The sequence below is a fragment of the Astatotilapia calliptera genome, chromosome 5 (genome assembly GCF_900246225.1).
Source record: "Astatotilapia calliptera chromosome 5, fAstCal1.2, whole genome shotgun sequence".
Classification (NCBI taxonomy): Eukaryota; Metazoa; Chordata; class Actinopteri; order Cichliformes; family Cichlidae; genus Astatotilapia; species Astatotilapia calliptera.
In genome coordinates this window covers 16,182,325-16,201,695 of record NC_039306.1, presented here as the reverse complement: position 1 = coordinate 16,201,695, position 19,371 = coordinate 16,182,325, and the positions used below count along the sequence as shown (strand labels likewise).

The 19,371-nt window shown below is 37.7% G+C and overlaps 2 protein-coding genes across 2 annotated transcripts; both read left to right on the top strand.

Annotated features, from left to right (window-relative positions):
- The first annotated feature begins 3,271 nt into the window (after nt 1–3,271).
- LOC113021895 (tumor necrosis factor receptor superfamily member 4-like) lies at nt 3,272–6,462 on the top strand. Its single transcript, XM_026166722.1, has 7 exons — nt 3,272–3,279; nt 3,918–3,977; nt 4,650–4,747; nt 4,890–5,000; nt 5,157–5,288; nt 5,378–5,447; nt 5,562–6,462. Exons 1-7 carry the CDS (start codon nt 3,272–3,274, stop codon nt 5,875–5,877), a joined length of 795 nt encoding a protein of 264 aa, XP_026022507.1. The 3' UTR covers nt 5,878–6,462.
- A 6,224-nt stretch (nt 6,463–12,686) lies between these two features.
- LOC113021678 (tumor necrosis factor receptor superfamily member 4-like) lies at nt 12,687–14,688 on the top strand. The gene is made up of 7 exons (XM_026166377.1): nt 12,687–12,921; nt 13,065–13,175; nt 13,332–13,463; nt 13,553–13,622; nt 13,737–13,984; nt 14,064–14,168; nt 14,538–14,688. The coding sequence occupies exons 1-7, from the start codon at nt 12,762–12,764 to the stop codon at nt 14,621–14,623; spliced, it is 912 nt and encodes a 303-aa protein (XP_026022162.1). The 5' UTR covers nt 12,687–12,761; the 3' UTR covers nt 14,624–14,688.
- Nucleotides 14,689–19,371: the final 4,683 nt, after the last annotated feature.

The window sequence follows — 19,371 nt, the reverse complement described above, 5'->3', positions numbered from 1 at the left end:
TTTCTTATAATCTTCTTACTATTATTGTTGTCTTTAAGTTTGTGAGTATACGTATTGGAGCAGCAGCAGTCAAAAAGGCATATCAGAGACTCTAATTCCTGAGTTATGAGGAGAGCTGCTGCCATGTTTTTCCAGCAGCTTCATCAAAAGTGTGTGGTACGCCAGCAACTCAGACGCGAACAGGAAAGCCCTTTGGAGGATCATAAACTCTGCCCAGAAAACAAACAAACTAAAAAAACGTGCCTCTTTGGAAGAGCCTTTCAGCTCTCGCTGCCTCAGCAGAGCAGCCAGGATCATCTAGGACACTTCCCACCCACTAAGATGCTGTCATCAGGTCCACCTCATCATTAACAAAGAAAACAGCTTCAATGTTCCACATGTACAAATACACCCAAGTGCAGTTACTCAGCTGCTCTATTGTAATGTAGTGTATTATATTGTGTTTCTGTTACATTTTTTTAAATCAGTAATCTGATCTAATCTCAAGAATGAAAGTGTTTCTTTATTCATTTCATTCATTCACTTCTAAAGCTAGTATCTAAAGCTTCATCAGCAGTTCTGAAGTTTCACTGTTTTGAAAATAAAATGCAATATTATATATGTTAAATTTCTCATTCTTATAAGCTTACCTGTCTCTGACAATAAGACAGAAATAAAAGTGAATACTTATGACTAGAATTTGTCCTAAATTTGTTTACACAAACAATGTGCTTAAGGATATTTTAGGTCTACTATATGCAGGACACGACTTGTCCTTTATTTCTCTCTATTTTATTTTAAACCATCTGAATGTGCACAGGTCCTGTAGACATTTAAAAATGCTTTGTATACTTATCTTTCTCGACCAAAAAAGTATTTAGTATCAACTGGGGGGAAAAAATATGCCAATAAACAGTAAAAAATGTGTACGTGCACATGTAGAATATTATGTGGTTCTCATGGTTGATTTCTTATGTGAACCATATTTAATGGTTGTTTGAGGGTTACATGCAAAGTTGTAAAGAATTTAAGGTTAGTAAAACAGGAAGGGAATAGTTTCAAAACAGGTTAAACCAAAAGATACTAAAGAGAATTCATTTCTGGTACTGCATAAACTGTGAAAGGGAAAAATGCATTTAATTTATTTTAAATATGAATATGAATTAATAATGAGTAATAACCACTGAGTTTCAACACAGTTACTATAGAAGTACTGACAGGAGAAGCAGTGATATGAAACCGGTTATGAGGACTTGCTGTATGGTGGAAGAGTTTTGACTTTTTTTGGATGGAAAGGGAAAAAATGACTGGAGTAAAGTCGGAGTTGCCACGGTAACGCACAACATTAAATAAATCGCTTCTGTGGAGCGTGCTTTTTATCAAAAGTTCATGCCTTTACCGTGGTGTCAGTTTCCTACGGGTTTTTTTTTCATTTTGAGTTTTTCTTCTTTGCACACCCACAGTACATAAAAGGCTTTTCTAACCACATCTATCCTGTATAATTCCAGGCAAATGTTGCCTCTATTGCAAGAAAAAAAGAAAAACCACTTGTTCTGCACATTCTGGTGCAGAGGCGTGATTTGCTTGGTGCAACCAAAGGTGTAGAAACTTATATGGGCTGGTTAGATGTGGAACAGCCAATGAAAAGGAGAAAAAGAAAATGGCTCTCATGGCTTTCATTGATATTATTATTTTAAATGTGCTCTGTTTTTGTTCAAAGGTACCACATAACCTATAATGTGGATGTCCATTAATGCAATTGCTATGTGTTTTCAAAATGGCATATTTGAGCATAGTGATGAACGATTCTGATGTAACTTCAGGTTATCTGCTCTGTATAATGTACTGGGAACTTGCACCTTGTGGGGTGTTGTTCTATTTGATGTTTATTTAAGTCTCAGGTTCTCAGAAGCATAGCTTTTAAGTGGTACAAGGTAAGGATTTCACATCTAACTCTAATCTGACTTAGTGGTTGCCAAACCTTTTCTGGCATGTACAATTACGAAAGCTCACACCGCACATTGATTATCTTTGAATGTCCTTACTCTAACTATCCTGAAAGTCTAAAACAACTTTTTGTTCCCTCTGTTTCAAGTTACTCACTATGAAGCTCTGATCAGTTCCTCTTTAACGTCCCTTTGTATCTAAAGAAGTTGAAAAAGAATCTATTATGTTTCAGGCTTCTGCTGATTGGAAGGAGTCACATATAAGCATCAGTTCCTCGTCATTTTTTCACTTCTTTAAACATGTTTGATTTGGTTGAAAGTTTATAACTCTTCACTAATTTTGAAGCCTGTGATTTTTATTTTTGATAACTGAAGCAGTTGTTACTGGAATCATGTATAGGGAGAGGTGTTGCTGTGATGTTTGCATAGTTTTGCAGGTTCTGAGAGGCATGCTCTCCATTTGACATAAGGCTACATGTGAACTGGTTGTGTTAATGTACGGCAAACCCCTTCCCCATCTCAGTGGTTTACAAACTTTTTTTTTGCCATATACAACAGCAGAGGTTATAGACTAAGAAGCTATGATCAGTTCCTGTGATCAGTTACACTATGTCAGCTAAACAAAGCTTTCAGCAGTGATTAAAGTGCACAAATGAAAACAGAAGACTTTCAAACAAACGTTTTCATAGTGTAGATTAATAGTGTTGTTAATCGATTTTTTAATAGTTTTGTCACTGATGTGCAGAGAGGATAAAACAACACATGTACTGATTTTGATATGTTGGTGTCACAGTCACACCAACATGATGAATAAGTGTTTTCAGTTTACAACATTTACAGGCAATCTAGAGCTTTTTACTCATATGTATCTAGATTTTACTCACAGCATTCAAAGTTGGGAATTCTTGATTACTTAAAGACCAATGATAACCTTGTTTTATGTTTCGCTAGCTCATTAGTGATGATCTCTGTCTCTGGCTGCAGTGTTAGCTTTACGTTGTCATTTCTGAAAAATGCAACAAAAACTCTCTGTCTCTCTGTGTCTTCAGAAACAGCATATATCTTACACATGGTTCATCCTGTGAGTCAATTCAGTAGAAGGTGTGTTCAAGGGACACTTCATGACACAGTCCAGTGTACATATTCTCCCTTTGGCCTGCAACGTTGTTTATCTATCCAGGTTATTTCATCATTATTTACTCTGTTTGGGAGATTGAGGCTGCAGAACTGTTTACCTTGAAGTCAACAAAGGTACACAGCGTAGACAATGGAACGACTAACTGGCATTTACCTTATGGTATTCAACTGGAAACTTATCTCTTTCTAGAAGTCAGTAATCTGCAAACATGGCTGTGTGAGCGGTTTCTTATGGGAATCATTTCACAGTGCAGATGAAATTATTCATTGACCCATGTCAAGAGTTACAAGAGGCTAGTGCTGCTGACAGCATTTATCTGTTATAATGTTGTAATGTTATCTGTCTGCATGCTTTTTTTTTGTTCAGTGAATGTACAGCAGTTTGGTAGAAGACAACTCCCTTTACAGGTGCTGATAACGCCAAGGACACAAAACATTGTGTCCTTGGCCCATTGCTCCATTAGGTTTCATAGCGAGGCGCGTGATGTGTGGTATGATCAGTTTGTAACTTCCTCCCTCTTCCTTGGAATGGAATAAAGGAGTGTGCTCATTACTTAGACCTGAGATGTTTTGATGTGTGTGTGTTTGCTCTCCTGCATGCATGCAGTAATAAAATAGCTTGACCACAGCTGAACATACTGCAGACCTTTCTTTTTTTTACAGAAAATTCCACAACACATCCCTGTTGTACCTGTCAGTTGTTACAGAAATAAGGTTTATAGCATGAATGTTTAAAGCTAGAGAAAAATTGAGAATGTAGCGGTTGGCATACTGTCACTCGCTCTCAGTAGATGACCAATTATTGTTGCAAGAGAGACATCCACCCCCTCACCAGAGGATTATATATTGAGAGAGAAAGACATACACACCCCTGTCTCTTCAGTTGTTGTCAACAAGGCAGAAGGAAGAGTGCTGGTAGGGGATTGCTGCTTTTTGTTGTTCTCTTTTCTATATCTGAAATTAATCCCTTATTTTATTTGTGCAGATAAACACATAAGTTCTCTTTTTTTTTGTAAGGTCCAAGTTATTGTGAAATTCCTGTGGGAATTTGTGATGGGTTTATGCTGGCTGTGTGAGCTTGGGTTGTTAATTTTTGGTTTGGAAATTGTGACTGACTTCAGATTCTCTGTATTTTGGTTTAATGTTCTTTATTTATGTCATGATTTTACTATGGGGCTGTCTGCAAAGAGGGAAAGACAGAGTTAGTACTGGCAGATGGTGGGAATTGGGAAACAGAGTTCAATGAAACTGAGTTCATATTTTCTGATTTGGTGGTTTGCAGTATTGAGGTAACAGGGGAGAGTGTCAGACTGTCTAGCCTCTGACTGTACCCCTCTGACTGTACCCTTTGCTCTTCCTTTTGCCTTCAGAACTGTTTAATTATTTGGGACATAGATTCAACAATTTTCTGGAAATGTCCCTCAGAGAGGGAACTCTTTTGTTGTCAGGTATTTTCAATAACAGTAAAACGTTGGTTCCAAAGTTATGAGTGATAAATGTTGCTGTCTTATTTGTGTGGAGTGTCCAATTTAAACTTGGTCAGGTGGTGTTTCTCTTTGTCTTAATCTTATTCTATTTGTCACACAGGAAACATTGCATTGAAGAAGTGAATATGATTGTCGTCCAACTCATCATACTTTTTTTGATTTTTAACCAACATGTTGCTGGTTTGACATGCAAAACAGGTAAAGTGTGCCTTTTATCATTTTACTCACTCTGTATAATGCTTTAAAATCAGTTTTTCACTTTTTAAATTTTATTTTGAAAGTATAGTAATTACTGTAATTAAACTGTGTCCTTTCTTTGAACACTTTGAAATCCTTGAAGGTGAAAAAGTATCCCGTAATGGAAATGGATGTGAACCCTGCAAACTAGGCTCTTATCAGGATCATGAAAATACTTCAAAATCTTGTAAAGCATGTAGAACGTGTGACACTAGTAAGTGCGGAAGCTTTTGTAACTTATTAGAAAAATCAGCTGCTATGTGAGCAGCTGATGATAAACCTGCTCTGTTAATGGAGACAAAACATGTAGTTCACACTCAAATTACGACATCAGGATTAAGAACATTCTTTATTTATTTATTTATTGCAGGTCATGGTAGTGAGATTAAACAGCATTGTACCAGATTCACAAACACAAGATGTGCGTGCCGTGAAGACTTTGTTCCATGGGACAGTGATTCTTTCAACTGCAAATGTGCTGAGGGATTTAAACGAATAGGAGGTACAAGACTGGATCATAATATTGGATCATTTACCATACACACTAAAGAAAATGTCTTTTTAAATCATCAATTCTTTTTTTCCTGCTAGGAGAATGTAAACGATGTGAAGAAGGATTTTTCATTACATCTCAAAACTCAGACTGTAAAAAATGGAAAGAGTACGTATTCTAGTGTTTTTAGTACTTTTATGATATATGATTAAAACAAATTTTCAACAGGGTCTGGACGTGACGCTTGTTGTTAACAGCTTTGTCATTTATCTTTCATTCTAGATGTAAATCAGGAGTGAAAATCAGTGGAACTGCATCGTCAGATGTTATCTGTAATGAGCCAAACAGTGATACTTACAGCACTACACTTCCCACATCAAACACAATTACTACTCTCCGAGGTTTAATAACTCAACGTCCACAGTGGGAGGCCCAAACTCAGGGGATGGATACTACTACTACTCCACGAGTGGCCACTTCCACAAAGAAAGTGCTTCCAACTCCTAGATCTGTTAGCTCTCCTCCACAAGTAGCCACTTCTACAACAAAATCCAAATTATTTTGGCACAGCCTTCATTTTCCATTGTTTCTGAGATGAAGGCACAGATTTAAAAAAAAAAAAAAAAAAAAAAGCTATGTAAACTGTAGCTGACTTTTTTTGTCTTACCAGGTATGGCTCATTATCTTGGAATTTCAAATTTGTAATCTTTAAAAGGCTTTTGTCACTCTGACAATCAGGGAGGAAGGAAATGGAATACTTATAACTGGAATTTGTTCCAAATTTGTTTACATGAGCAATCCACGTAAGGATAACTTAGATGTCTATAGCACTCATATTCATTACATGTATACAATTGCCACTACTGCTACTGTGGTTTAGTAAGTAAAAGTATTTTACAGTTATCTTTTTTTAAAAGATTGTTTGAAACATATGAATCTGTAAAAGTTAAAACATTTAAAACATCTTGTGTATTATCTGTATCACCAAAACATTATTTGCTATTAATGCGCCTGCAGCAACACAACTCTGAAGTTGGGCAAAAGATGTGCTCTAGGTTGCGGCTGTGTTATATATGGGAAGTGCTGATTGGCCCAAGTGCAGCTCTTTCATCAGTGGCAATTATATGTAATTAACTTTTAATGTTGTGCATTTTCTTTGATTTATAAATTGTCAATTTGCTTAGTCTTCTTCTTCTTTTTGCCTGTCCTGTACGGCATTGTAGCAATCAGAATTACTGTCTGAAGGTCACGAAAAATGCCCAAGAGATTTATTTTTCCAAGTGGACCATTACAGCTTTTGCAATTCTGGTTCAATTGATTGTCATAGTTTATTTGATCTTTATTATTATTATTTTGATTTAAGTTATTACAATCAGAATGGACAGGACAGAGAAAGAAGAAGGAAAGAGAAGTTCGGAAGAGAGTTAACAGACTGAGAGGGAAAGAAAAATAGAGGAGAAGAAGGAAGCAGATTGAAAAAAAAACAAGCAAAAATAAAACAGCACAGTAAGGAAACCACAGCAATAACCAATATGGGCATGAGTAACAGCAATTAATAAAAATGTAATGTTAACTGTACAATACATGATATGTTTAGAGGCAGCAGCCAAGCGAGATAGTGTGTGTCTGTAAGTTGTTTGTACACCTGTATGAACCTGTATGAACACTTATGTGTAAAACCTGTGTGTGTGAGCACATTCATAAGATTTCTCCATGTAAGTGTCTAATACCCACATGACTTCTGGCATGGTAAGTGGTATGTCATCAAGACATGGGCCAGGCCGGATATAGATGGCACTGTTTATGTGATGGCATGCCATATCTGGCCAGATTGTGGTTTGGTTTATGTGGCCCAGGTTCATAGAAAACAGGTCTGGCCCGGATCTGGCATCAAACTTGCACTTCTGACTGACCGGTGTCATGGCAGGGTGTATGTCAACCCGACGTGGGCATGGCTTGGCAATGATGGCACATGTTGTTATTACATGGCTTGATTAAGGTACACATTAGGCTGACATTTGGGGCAAGAGCTGAAACTATTCTGGTCCAGCACAGGGTCAGCAGTGTGTTTGCAACTGGCCCGTGGCTGCACACAGCTTACACATGGCCCACATACCGCAAAGAATGACGGCCCTTTGGTGGACCAGATCAGGTTTGCCAGAGGTACTCCACGCATGGGCCAGCACAGGACCACCAGTGTGCCTGCAACTGGCCTTGTGCTGGGCCATGTGTGTGCCACCTCTGGCAAACCTGATCTGGGCCACCAAAGGGCCGTCATTCTTTGCGGTATGTGGGCCATGTGTAAGCACATTTGTGGGCCAGATCCAGGCCATACAAATTTTGCTATGTGGGTAGTGGGTGCTAGGAGCCATAGCCCTGCCCCCCAGGACATGAAGCAGGGATGGAGGAGCTCCGGGCCACGAGCAAGGATTACCACCAGAGGGGCAGTCACGTCAGCCACCTAGAAAAGAGCTGTGGAGTGCCTCGGATGGGGGTCACCCAGCAGCCAAGATGCAGAAGTCACAGGGCCTGCAGCACTGAGGCTGCAGGCTCCACTGGCAGCCAGCTGTACCATATCAGACTGAGCCCTGGGCCCAGAGACCCAGGATCCAAGCGCCCTTCACACCCTAGAAGGGGCCCAACAGAGCCAGGAGGGCCAGTGTGCACCAAGCAGCCACAGGAGTGAGCCAGTATATACAAACAGGCACACACAAATACAAACATGCACACACATTCCCCCCCTCATGCGCACATGCACAAATACTCAGTACTCACCTGACATGGAGACACACAGAAGTGAACCCAGTACACACACTCACACTCCCCATACATACTCTATACTCCCAGGTCCAGGCACCACAATAGAGAACGGGGGTGTGTGAAGATCCCATACCTCACTCTACCTGCTCATATGTGGTGTTGATGCGTGCTGTTCTAAAATGCATTTAAAACAGGGGAGTGGCATGGGGCCGTTTGAAGTGAAGTGTTGCTTTGTTTGCTTGGTGTTGGTTAATTTGCTAGTATTTGTGTTCCCGTCATGTGTCCACCTGGTCTTAAGATGGAGATATTTTAAGTTGCTGTTTTTATTTGTGTTTAGTTCTAGTCATTTGACCTCTTTTATGGGCACTGTATTGCTAGTTTATTTAGTATATTTTTGCATTTTTAGGGGTAAATAAAGACCACTTTTTTCTAAATACTAAGTGTGTCCTCGTGCTTAACCAGCTCAGTTCCTCAAACACTATGTCAACTATACAAAGCTTTGAGCAATTATAAAAGTGCACAAATGAAAGCAGAGTTTTAAGAGTTTTAACAAACAGCAATAGCGTTAATTTTGTCGCTGATGTGCAGAGAGGACAAAACAACTGTAAACTGATTTTGTTATTTTGGTGTTCATAGTCACACCAAACATGATGACTATTTTCAGTTTACAACATTTACAGGCAATCTAGAGGTTTTTACTCATGTATCTAGATTTTACTCAGTATTCAGAGTTGAGAATTCTTGATTACTCAAAGATGTACGATAACTGTTTCGTTTTTTTGAAACTGAGGCTGAAAATTCTGCACAAAGGTAGCTTATACATGATAATCTTCATATCTGGTTGCAGTGTTAGCTTTGTCTCTTCTGCAAAATTCAACATATACTCTCTGCCGTGTCTTCAGAAACAGCAAATATATATTCCACATATGTTTCATCTTAAGAGAGAATTCAGTAGGAAGTGTGTTCAAGGGACACTTCACAGCACAATCAGTGCACATATTTTTCCACTGCTTTGTAGGCTATTTATCTATCTAAGGTTATTTCATCATTATTTACTCAGTTTTGGAGATTGACACTGCAGAACTGTTTACCTTGAGAGCAACAAAGGTACAAAGTGTAGATAATGGAACAACTAACTGGCATTTGCCTTATGGTATTCAACTGGAAACTTATCGCTTTCTAGAAGTCAATAAGCTACAAACGTGGCTGTGTGAGCTGTTTCAGGTAGGAATCATTTAGTCTTTCATGATGCAAATGCATCATGATCATGCAAATTGTTCATTGACCCATGTCAAGAGTTACAAGAGGCAAGTGCCACTGACAGGATTTACAATCATTGGTGTACCCTGAGATGTACTGTTACCTGTATGAGTGCTTTCTTTGTTCAATGGATGTAGAGCATTTTGGTAAAAAAAAAAAAAAGAAAGCCAGCAATATAAAACAGCTCACAGGGAAAAAAAATTTGATTCCTGAAAAGAGACATTGCTTTTTAATTTTAATTTGGGCGTTGTCTTCACACACTGAGGTCAAATTTGAAGTTGCACTGGGCTCAGTGCTTGAACCAATTCTTTTTACATTTTACGTGCTTCTCTCGGACAGTATCATTCAACATACATTTTGATTGCTATGCACATGTTACCCAGCTCCACCTATCCATGAAGCCAGAAAACACATAACAATTAGTCAAACTGCATGAATGTCTTGAAGACATAAAGACCTGCATGACTTCTAATTTCCTTCTTCTAAATTCAGATGAATCTGACGTTATTGCACTTGGCCCAAAAATCTCAATTAGGATTTGGTACAACCAAAGATAAAAACTTTGGTTGTAAGATTCAGATAATTATTTAATAAAAGTGAGACATTTTAAATGAGAATAAGAAAGAAAAGTATGTCTTCGTGCCCCCCTTTCCCTGTTAATGCCCTACCGGGCCCCCCTGGCAAAACTTTGCTAGACACGTCCCTGCACAGTTACCAACTGTCAGCTACTTAGAAAAGATCCTGGTGTTATTTGTCTCTCAGAAACAGTTCATAACTTCCCTTCAACTCATTCATGTCACCTAAAAGGTAAACCTGTTTCTCCATCACCTGTTCAGCTCTGATGATTCTACTGGTTTCATCTGCATGTTTCCCTCTCAGCAGATAACCAAACCGATATCATGACCAGCAGCTTTTACAGCTGTGGCTCCAGCAAACATCAGCTGATACTAGAAATTAATGTTAAATAAATTCTAGCAACAGCTGATGAAGCTTAAACGTGCTGCTGTTGTTTAACGCGACATCCGGCGGTTTCCTCTTTCTGGCACAAAGTGGGAGATAAACAAACAAGAGAGAAAAGCCGATCAGCTGATCATTGATCAGTTTCATGGTTGAAGTAGCAACAGGAGAGGGAGGGGGAGAGAATGAGAGAAGAAGAGGCAGCTGCAGCGTAAAGACGCAGAAGAACTCCACCTTTGCGTCTTTTCCCATTCTAGCTGAACTCCGGGACAAACTGTGTTCCCTTTCTCCTCAAATGAAAAGCGTAACATTTTCTCTGAATACGAGACTATTCCGTTTTTCACAGGACGGTTGGCAACTCTACTAACTAGCCTTATGAATAAAATAAAGTTCACTATCAGTAACATCATAGCACCCACCCAGCTGTATAGAAACTCTGTCATGCTAGCTAGCACGCAGTACGAGTTATTGTAACTGACTGTAAAACGTCAGCACAACGAAAATAAACTAAACTTGGTTTATATCTGACCCAAATGGACTGCAGGTCATAACTTCCTACCTGAAGTTCAGTTCACCTGACACTCGGACCGGCAGCCACCCCGGGTCTCTCCTCCTCCTGTATATCCGGAGTTATTTTTACACATCGACCAGCATCTGGCCAATCCACCACCTTTCATTGTTTATACCGTTACAAAAAATAAAAAATAAAAATCATCGGCCCATAAAAACGAAATATCAGATCGGGCATACCGGACAAATAAATGCCCGGTATGCCTGATGGCCAGTCCAGCTATCGTCGTGCCACCAGGGGTTGCCGACCCCTGGTGTAGATAAACACACAATTTCTTATTTTTCCATTATCTCTTTAATGTCTGTGAGCAAGATGGGCAGACTGTGATCATTGGATCACAAGGGAAAGACATGGTCAGCAACAATGTTCTGGGGCTGTGGTGTTTAAATCATGCTCAGCTAGACAGGATGGATGGATCCATGCTTTCATGCTGTTCAAAGTTTGACTCTACCATTAGAATATTGCAGCAGAAACTGAGACTCATCCAGCAAGGGAGTTTTTCTAATGTGTTTCCAATCTTTTTTTTTTCTTTCGAATCCTCAGTTTCCTGTTCTTAGCTGACAGTGTGACACTGTGCGATCTTGGGTGTAGACCATCTGCTTCGTTGTTCAGTGAGTTCTACATTCAGAGATGCTCTTTTGCATACCTTTGATGTTGCTTATGTTTATGTTGTTCCTATTGTTTTCCCTTCAGCTTGAAGCAGACCTTCAATAAGGCATTTTCATACAGATAACTGCTATTCAGTAGATATTTTCTTATCAGACTTTTCTCTGTAAACTCTTGAGATGGTTAGGTGGGAAAATCCCATTAGATCAGCAGTTTCTGACATACTCAGATCAGCCAGTCTGGCATGTTTAAAGTCACTTAAGTCGCCTTTCTTTGCCATCCCAATGCTCAGTTTGAACATTTTAAATACAGCAGGTTGTCTTGACTATGGCTTGTGAGGTAGCTGCTTTAAGAAGTAGTTGAATAGGTGTACTTTTCAAAATGGCCAGTGAGTGAAACTAGCTTTGTCATCATATGTTACCAGTTGGGCTGTGTGTTAAAGAGAGACAAACAATGGGCAAAGTGAACAGTAAAGACAGCACAGTTTGTTATGTTTTATATCTTTAGTTTCCTGAACTCTTGAATGATTGGAATATAAACATATTAATTTTGGGTCGCCTTACCTACGAAAAGTTCATAAACGAACAGAGAGAGAGATAAAACAGGAGCGGGGGTTGTTTTTTTCAACATCCGTTTTTCAAGAAGCGAGTGTGTGGTTGTATCTTGTATCTTGCACTAATCAAGAATATGTGGATTTTCCATTTGCCATTTGAGTCCATATGCCATAATACAATGTCAATTTTTTCTGCCTAGACAAAACAAAGATACATAGTTAACTGTTTCCGATAGCTTAACCACAGTACCAATACCTTTTTTCCTGAACAAAGAAAAAAAGCCCAGAAAAAGGTTAATAAACATGCTAAAAATACCCTCAAAGCTGTATTTCAGTTTAAAAGATGTTTTTTTTCCATCATACTTTATATGGATCTAAAATATTTTTACCGGTTTTTGAGTTAGTAAAACATCTTATTACTTATGTACTGAATTGTACAGAATTTTTTTATTATCAATATTCAAGTTGTAGACATATAGGGTGAATTTTAAGTAAGATGGCTCTTTAAATTGTTGACTTACATAATTAATTTATCCAGTGTTAAAAAATTAGACACTATATTTAGTATCTTAGAATACCTGTTAGAAACTATGTTATGACTGACATGTCATAGATGTAAAATATGTGTTTCAATTTAAGTTTTTTTAAAAATAAATATTAATAAAACATTACAGTTTGTAGTAAGATAGACAGGATAGTCACCGAACTTATAAATTGTAACTGTTTTATCAGTAAAGTAGGTGAGCAGTCTGGGACAGCCCCATATAAAGAGCTTATGCAGGTGGCGTCTCTCTTTTGTCACATTCTTATGCTGTGTGTCACACAGGAAATAGTGGCATTTCTCAGCACTGAAGAACTGAATATGGCTATGCTCAAAGTCCTCATACTTTTTTTGATTTTTAACCAACATGTTGCTGGTTTGACATGCAAAACAGGTAAAGTGTGCCTTTTATCATTTTACTGAGTCTGTATAATGCTGTAAAATTCAGTTTTTCACTTTCTGAATTTTATTTTGAAAGTATAGTAATTACTGTAATTAAAATGTGTCCTTTCTTTGAACACTGTGAAATCCTTGAAGGCGAAAAAGTATCCCGTAATGGAAATGGATGTGAATCCTGCAAATCAGGCTCTTATCAGGATCATGAAAATACTTCAAAATCTTGTAAAGCATGTAGAACGTGTGACACTAGTAAGTGCTGAAGCTTTTGTAATTTATTTAAAAAATCAGCTGCTATGTGAGCAGCTGATGATAAACCTGCTCTGTTAATGGAGACCAAACATGTAGTTCACACTCAAATTACGACATCAGGATTAAGAACATTCTTTGTTTATTTATTTATTGCAGATCATGGTAGTGACATTAAAGAGCGTTGTACCACATTCAAAAACACAAAATGTGCGTGCCGTAAAGACTTTGTTCCATGGGACAGTGATTCTTCCAACTGCAAATGTGCTGAGGGATTTAAACGAATAGGAGGTACAAGACTGGATCATAATATTGGATCATTTACCATACACACTAAAGAAAATGTCTTTTTAAATCATCAATTCTTTTTTTCCTGCTAGGAGAATGTAAACGATGTGAAGAAGGATTTTTCATTACATCTCAAAACTCAGACTGTAAAAAATGGAAAGAGTACGTATTCTAGTGTTTTTAGTACTTTTATGATATATGATTAAAACAAATTTTCAACAGGGTCTGGACGTGACGCTTGTTGTTAACAGCTTTGTCATTTATCTTTCATTCTAGATGTAAATCAGGGGTGAAAATCAGTGGAACTGCATCGTCAGATGCCATCTGTAATGAGCCAAACAGTGATACTTACAGCACTACACTTCCCACATCAAACACAATTACTACTCTCCGAGGTTTAATAACTCAACGTCCACATGAGGGGGCCAAAACTCAGGGGATGGATACTACTACTACTCCACGAGTGGCCACTTCCACAAAGAAAGTGCTTCCAACTCCTCCTGTATATCCAGGCAACCACATTGGTAAGCCATCTTCCGATCATGCAACCTCAGATCAAAAGTAAAGCTAAGTTAACTTAGCAGGTTTATTTTGTCTTACCAGGTATGGCCCTCCTTATTTTCGGAATTGTCGGACTAGTTGTACTAACTGTTGTGACCTGCAAGCTGCACATCACTGACTGCTGGCACAAGCAAAAAACAGTACAACGTATGTGGCAAGTGATTCACACTTCAGACAATAAGAAAGGTCTTGGTGGTTTCATGTCGAGAAGTTGAATGAGAAAAGTGACGCACCAAAATTTGAAGCAACAGGCAACAACAGTTCACCTTCTTGCATCAAGATATATGCCCACACCCCCCCAGAAAATCTTTAATCCTGTCAGAGATTTATTTCTTTATCATATTTTACCACTATTAGAAAAAATGGGCAATATTTCTTCACAAAATGCTTCACACACTCTGAGATTTGTGCTGTTTCAAATGGGAAATAGTTATTGTCAACAATATTATTGAATTAATTAACTAATTGGTAGTTAATTAAGCTTTTTGAAATAAAATATATATTTTTTGTTTACAGCAATGGACTCCTTGTGCCGCACGCCAGTTGAGGAAAGCTGTAATGAAAGCCAGACCCCGCTCAAGTCAGACTACATGGAACCTTGAAGTTAAACTTGTTATTTTTTTTTCATTTAGGCATGAAATACACAGCTGAACCTTTGACTCAGGTAATCGTTATATCAGTATTTTTCCTTACAGTGTTGCTTTTGTATTAGAAATACATCATCAAACTATTTACTATATCTGTATTGTTACAGGTGTATTTTCAAGTCAATATTTGACTTTTGTTTGTTCTGTTTTAGTAGAATCGTGAATTATCACAAACATATTGCAAGCCTCTTACCTCACTTTTTAAACTGTGAAACAGCAAGTAGTAAACAATAGTTTTCACTACTTGAACTGTTGTAAATTGACCATAATATTATTTTTATTAATATTATTATGTTGCTCAAAGAAATCTGTATAATGTTAGTATTGATCAACATTTTCTATATGCAGATTTTTGCACAGTGACCTGAGCAATCATGCCACTAAATGCCTCTGTGAAATGTTTGTATATTCAATGTATGTATGTATGTATGTATGTATATATATGTATATATATATATATATATATATATATATATGACATGACATAACTTAATGCGACTAACTGGGGCTTGTGACAAGCCTGAGAAATACCCAGTAAGACCAGTACAATCAATACCACTGATCCAGGATATATTATGAACTACTTTAATTTTTGCACGAAGTCTTTCTGCCCATTGTTTCTCAGTTTTTGATTACTCAGCTCTGTTCAAATTAGCAGGTCTGTGAAAACAAACATGCTTTCAGTGATGTGTGGGTTTGGCGGAGTTCCCCCCAGGCACCTAAATGTGGCTCTTTTTCCCCACTGAGACATACATCCTCTCATGTTTTCATTTTGGCCTTTGGAAAGACTGATGTTGTAAATGTGAGGACTTTCATGTTGTTTATACCTCATTGGAGATGTTTCTCGGATCACATAGTCAGAGGAGTTATGAAAGCGTCCTCATACTTCTCCTCACTTATGTTTTGCACCAGAAACCAGACACACACATTCATAAATTTCAGTTAATGCTTTGTCTGCCTGGTTGACTCTTTGTGAAGAACCGAATATAGAAAAAGCTACCGCACCGTAAATCTTCCCAAGGAAAGTGATTTAAATAAAAACAGAAGTATATCAAGTTTTCAGATCCATTATTTAAGTATAAACATGTATATAACAGTCCAACCTTAACTTAATATTAAAAATTTAACATTTATTTAAGTATAACTCACAGGAAGTAAACATTCTTACTTAGTAAAGATGACTTTTTATTAGTTTGTGTACTATTAGGTATTAAATTAATCTTAATATATCTGTGAGTAGGCAACATTTTACTGTTGTAGCTGCTTTTTGTAAAACGCAAATATGACTTACAGAGAGTACACACATACTGGAAACCCTGCAGGTAGTTTGCTTTCAGTAAATGTCAGAGATGTAGGAAGTAGGTGTGTGGTTTCAAAGAAAAATACAGCACCTGAAACAACCTTTCGTCTGGTTTTGAAGTACAGCAGCTTGCATGCTATACTTCATTCTGTATGCTGTACATACAATATATGCCCTTTTGTTTTTATTATTATTTGTATTTGTTAGCTTTTTAACTCGGCAATCTCTATAATTCTATGTGTGCAAATTCTGGGAAACCGTACATGCTTTTCTGAGTAGGCATGTATTTGCATTTGCTTGACATTTAACCCTTATTGCAGCAAACTCATAGTAGCCTAATGTTTATGTTGGACTTTTTTTTCCTGAAATATAACATATATTATTCTGTTTTTTTGTTTTGGTGACAAGACAAAAAAGTGTTCTTTTTGTAAAAATGTATCTTGGCTTCTATATTCACTTTATTTTGATGCTATGTTTATAATGTAAGTAATGGTTTTTGTATTGTTTTGTATCTTTTTTACAATAGGAAGTATAAAATTAAATGATCTAAATAGATACAGCTGATCTACAGGTACTGAATTTGTACATCCTGTAATGTCAAAAACCCATTAACACATTAACTACACAGCGAACAGTTGATCTAATGTCACCCTGAGCTGTTAACCACTAGCAGACCCAAAGTGGGCTGCTTAGGTCAATGTCTTGATCACATTTTCTTTCATCTTGAACTTTTAGTGTGACGCCGACTGAAGTGACATAACTTAAGGACGACGTGAGCAGTTTCACATCACTTTTACTCCAGCCACAAAACACGTGTAGCTTTTTGACCTATATGTATAACATCAGTGGAGTTACATATACTCCTTAGCGAACAGCCTAAGAGAAGTAAATACTGTAACCGTGTCATTATTTTTGATTGAAGCCATGCCGTTTCTATTCATCTGCATCAAATGTTCCGACGGCACCATTCATAAAGTTTATCAGTTGGAAGGCTCTGTTACAGAACATGCTCCTTTCACCCACAAAGTAGGTGGCACTTCTGTGCTCTACTTGTGAAGGGGAATCCTGATTTCTACAGTGTCACTGCCGCCCTTTGTGGCTATATAGTGTGACGGTACTAGTAGCTACTGTCTACTGCGTAGTGAGCACGCATATGCTAACGTCACATCCTGAAGGTTTCGTACATTGAACCATGTGGTTTGGTCTGTCTGTCAATGACGGAAGTAAATGTCTGTAGTTTCTTTTTTTTATGATAGGAGGGCACACGTCATGTGGTTTAAGTAGGTGGCAGTTTTGCACAGGGGTGTCAGATATTAACCCTCTGATGCATGAATTATGAAAGCCTTCTCAAGATTTTTTTTCTTAAGTGCTTTTATTTTTCTAAGGACATGAAAAAAAATGTTCAACTCTTTTTTTCCAAAAATATGTTTTTTATTTTATAAAGTTATAGACTTGTCCACTCCAGTGACCAATATGCATCAGAGGGTTAATTAATTACTTCTTATGACTAAATTTGATCATTTCTGATGTACTCCCATAGCTTCTGCAAATATGGTCCGTCAAAACTTTAGTCAGGAAAAAAGTATTAAATTGATAGTCAGCGTGTTTGCAAGGCCAGCTGAGAGAGACAGTCACGTCTCTGGACTGGGGTGGGGAAGCTAGAGTGTCAGGAGAAAACCCATTCAGGTGCTTTTTCTAAACCACAGTAACTACTGCAGCAGCATGATGCCTAATGTTAAACAAAGGGGAAAAAAATCCTCCGATTAGAGAAAGCCACATGTATGGCGCTTTGGCTTATTAATTACAATAAATGAAGTGGCTCATTTAACAAAATTTAAGCACCTTCTTGATTTGCCAGGAAACTCCCCGTCAACAAAAGCAACCTAAGGTACTGTCACTAAAAGGTCACAGAACGACAGTAAAATCTTCACATCATCATCCATTTGCACTGTGTGCTCCTGCAACATATACATGTAGGCTACAAAAATAACCCTGCAAAAAATCACACGCTTGTTTTTCTGTACATACCATGTACATCTTTAGTCATCCCTTACTTTTTTGAGTTCACTGAGGTCACCTTTGGGTTTCAGCAGGGATTATCATACTCACTCATTGTGGGCTGTGGGATTTCCAGGCACAAAACTATAAAATATTGTTATTGCTTCTGTTAGTTGCTTTGTATTATATATACAATTTAAGTTAGTACACTTGTAAGAACATGTTGAACAATTCTAGAGGATCAGAAAAGTAAAAAATAGTTTTTTCCCGCCAAAATTTCCATATCATTACAGCGGTCCCTCGTTTATCACGGGAGTTACGTTCTAAAAATAACTCGCGATAGGTAAAATCCGCAAAGTAGCCAGCTTTATTTTTTTTTTTACAATTATTATAGATGTTTTAAGGCTGTTTAACCCCTCACTACACACCTTATACACTTTTCTCAGACAGGCATGAACATTTTCACACTTTTCTCTATTGTTTAAACACTCTCAAAGTTCAAACCTTTGTAGAAAAATCAGTCCAGTATTATAGAATGAAACCAAAGATCAAACCTTGTTTTCAGGTCCAAAACATGGGAATAGAGCAGCTGCGAGATAATTCTACATTAATGAATCAATGGTACAGAAGTGGAGGAAGCAAGAAGAATGAGTTGAGTAAAGTTTGACTTATCTGACTGTTTTGTTTCGCTTAATGCGCCTTATAATCTGTAAAATACAGTAACTTCTACCTTCTTTTGGCATGTCCAGAAGTCCAACTTTCTGTGCGATGGTTAGCATCTTCCTCTGCCTTTTGGGTGCTACCGCAGGTGCCTTTGACGGTGCAAAACGTTTCATCGACATTGTGTTTGTTGGGGAGAAAACTTAGAAACATATAGTACAGCACATCAGAGTCACACTGCTAGCGATCGACGATTTATGTAAATTTGACAAGCTGAACGCATTCTGTACTGTACAGGAGACGTGGCACAGAGGATACTGATTGAAAATGGTCTACAGCCAATCAGGACACAGAACACAATGCACTGTAAAAAAAAAAAAAAAAAGCGTGCAAAATTGCACAAAAAATCCATTAAACAGCAAGGCTGCGAAAGGTGAACCGCATTATAGCGAGGGAGCACTGTATATACATTTTTCATCTGCTCCAACAATTATATGTAATGTGTGATCTTTTTCAAAAGTAAGTATAAGTGAACAAAAATGCAGAAATAAAAATGCAAACAGATACACATTACTTACAAAGCAGAGAGTGCAAAGTTCATGTAAGAAAATGTAAAATTTACATATTTTGATAGTTAGACTCCAGTGAGAAGCAATATTACAGGGCAGAATCTGAGAAAAAGGGAGAAAATAGTGACTACAGCACCAGGCATATAAATACAGGTGAAGATGAGTGAGCAGATGGT

Bases quoted from the DNA above. Each gene is read 5' to 3' on its own strand.
- LOC113021895 (XM_026166722.1), top strand. The intron at 4,748-4,889 runs GTAAAGTGTGCC...AAATCCTTGAAG, and splicing joins TGGTTTGACATGCAAAACAG to GTGAAAAAGTATCCCGTAAT. The intron at 5,448-5,561 runs GTACGTATTCTA...CTTTCATTCTAG, and splicing joins GACTGTAAAAAATGGAAAGA to ATGTAAATCAGGAGTGAAAA.
- LOC113021678 (XM_026166377.1), top strand. From the start codon at position 12,762: ATGCAGGTGGCGTCTCTCTTTTGTCACATTCTTATGCTGTGTGTCACA. The intron at 13,176-13,331 runs GTAAGTGCTGAA...TATTTATTGCAG, and splicing joins ATGTAGAACGTGTGACACTA to ATCATGGTAGTGACATTAAA. The intron at 13,623-13,736 runs GTACGTATTCTA...CTTTCATTCTAG, and splicing joins GACTGTAAAAAATGGAAAGA to ATGTAAATCAGGGGTGAAAA.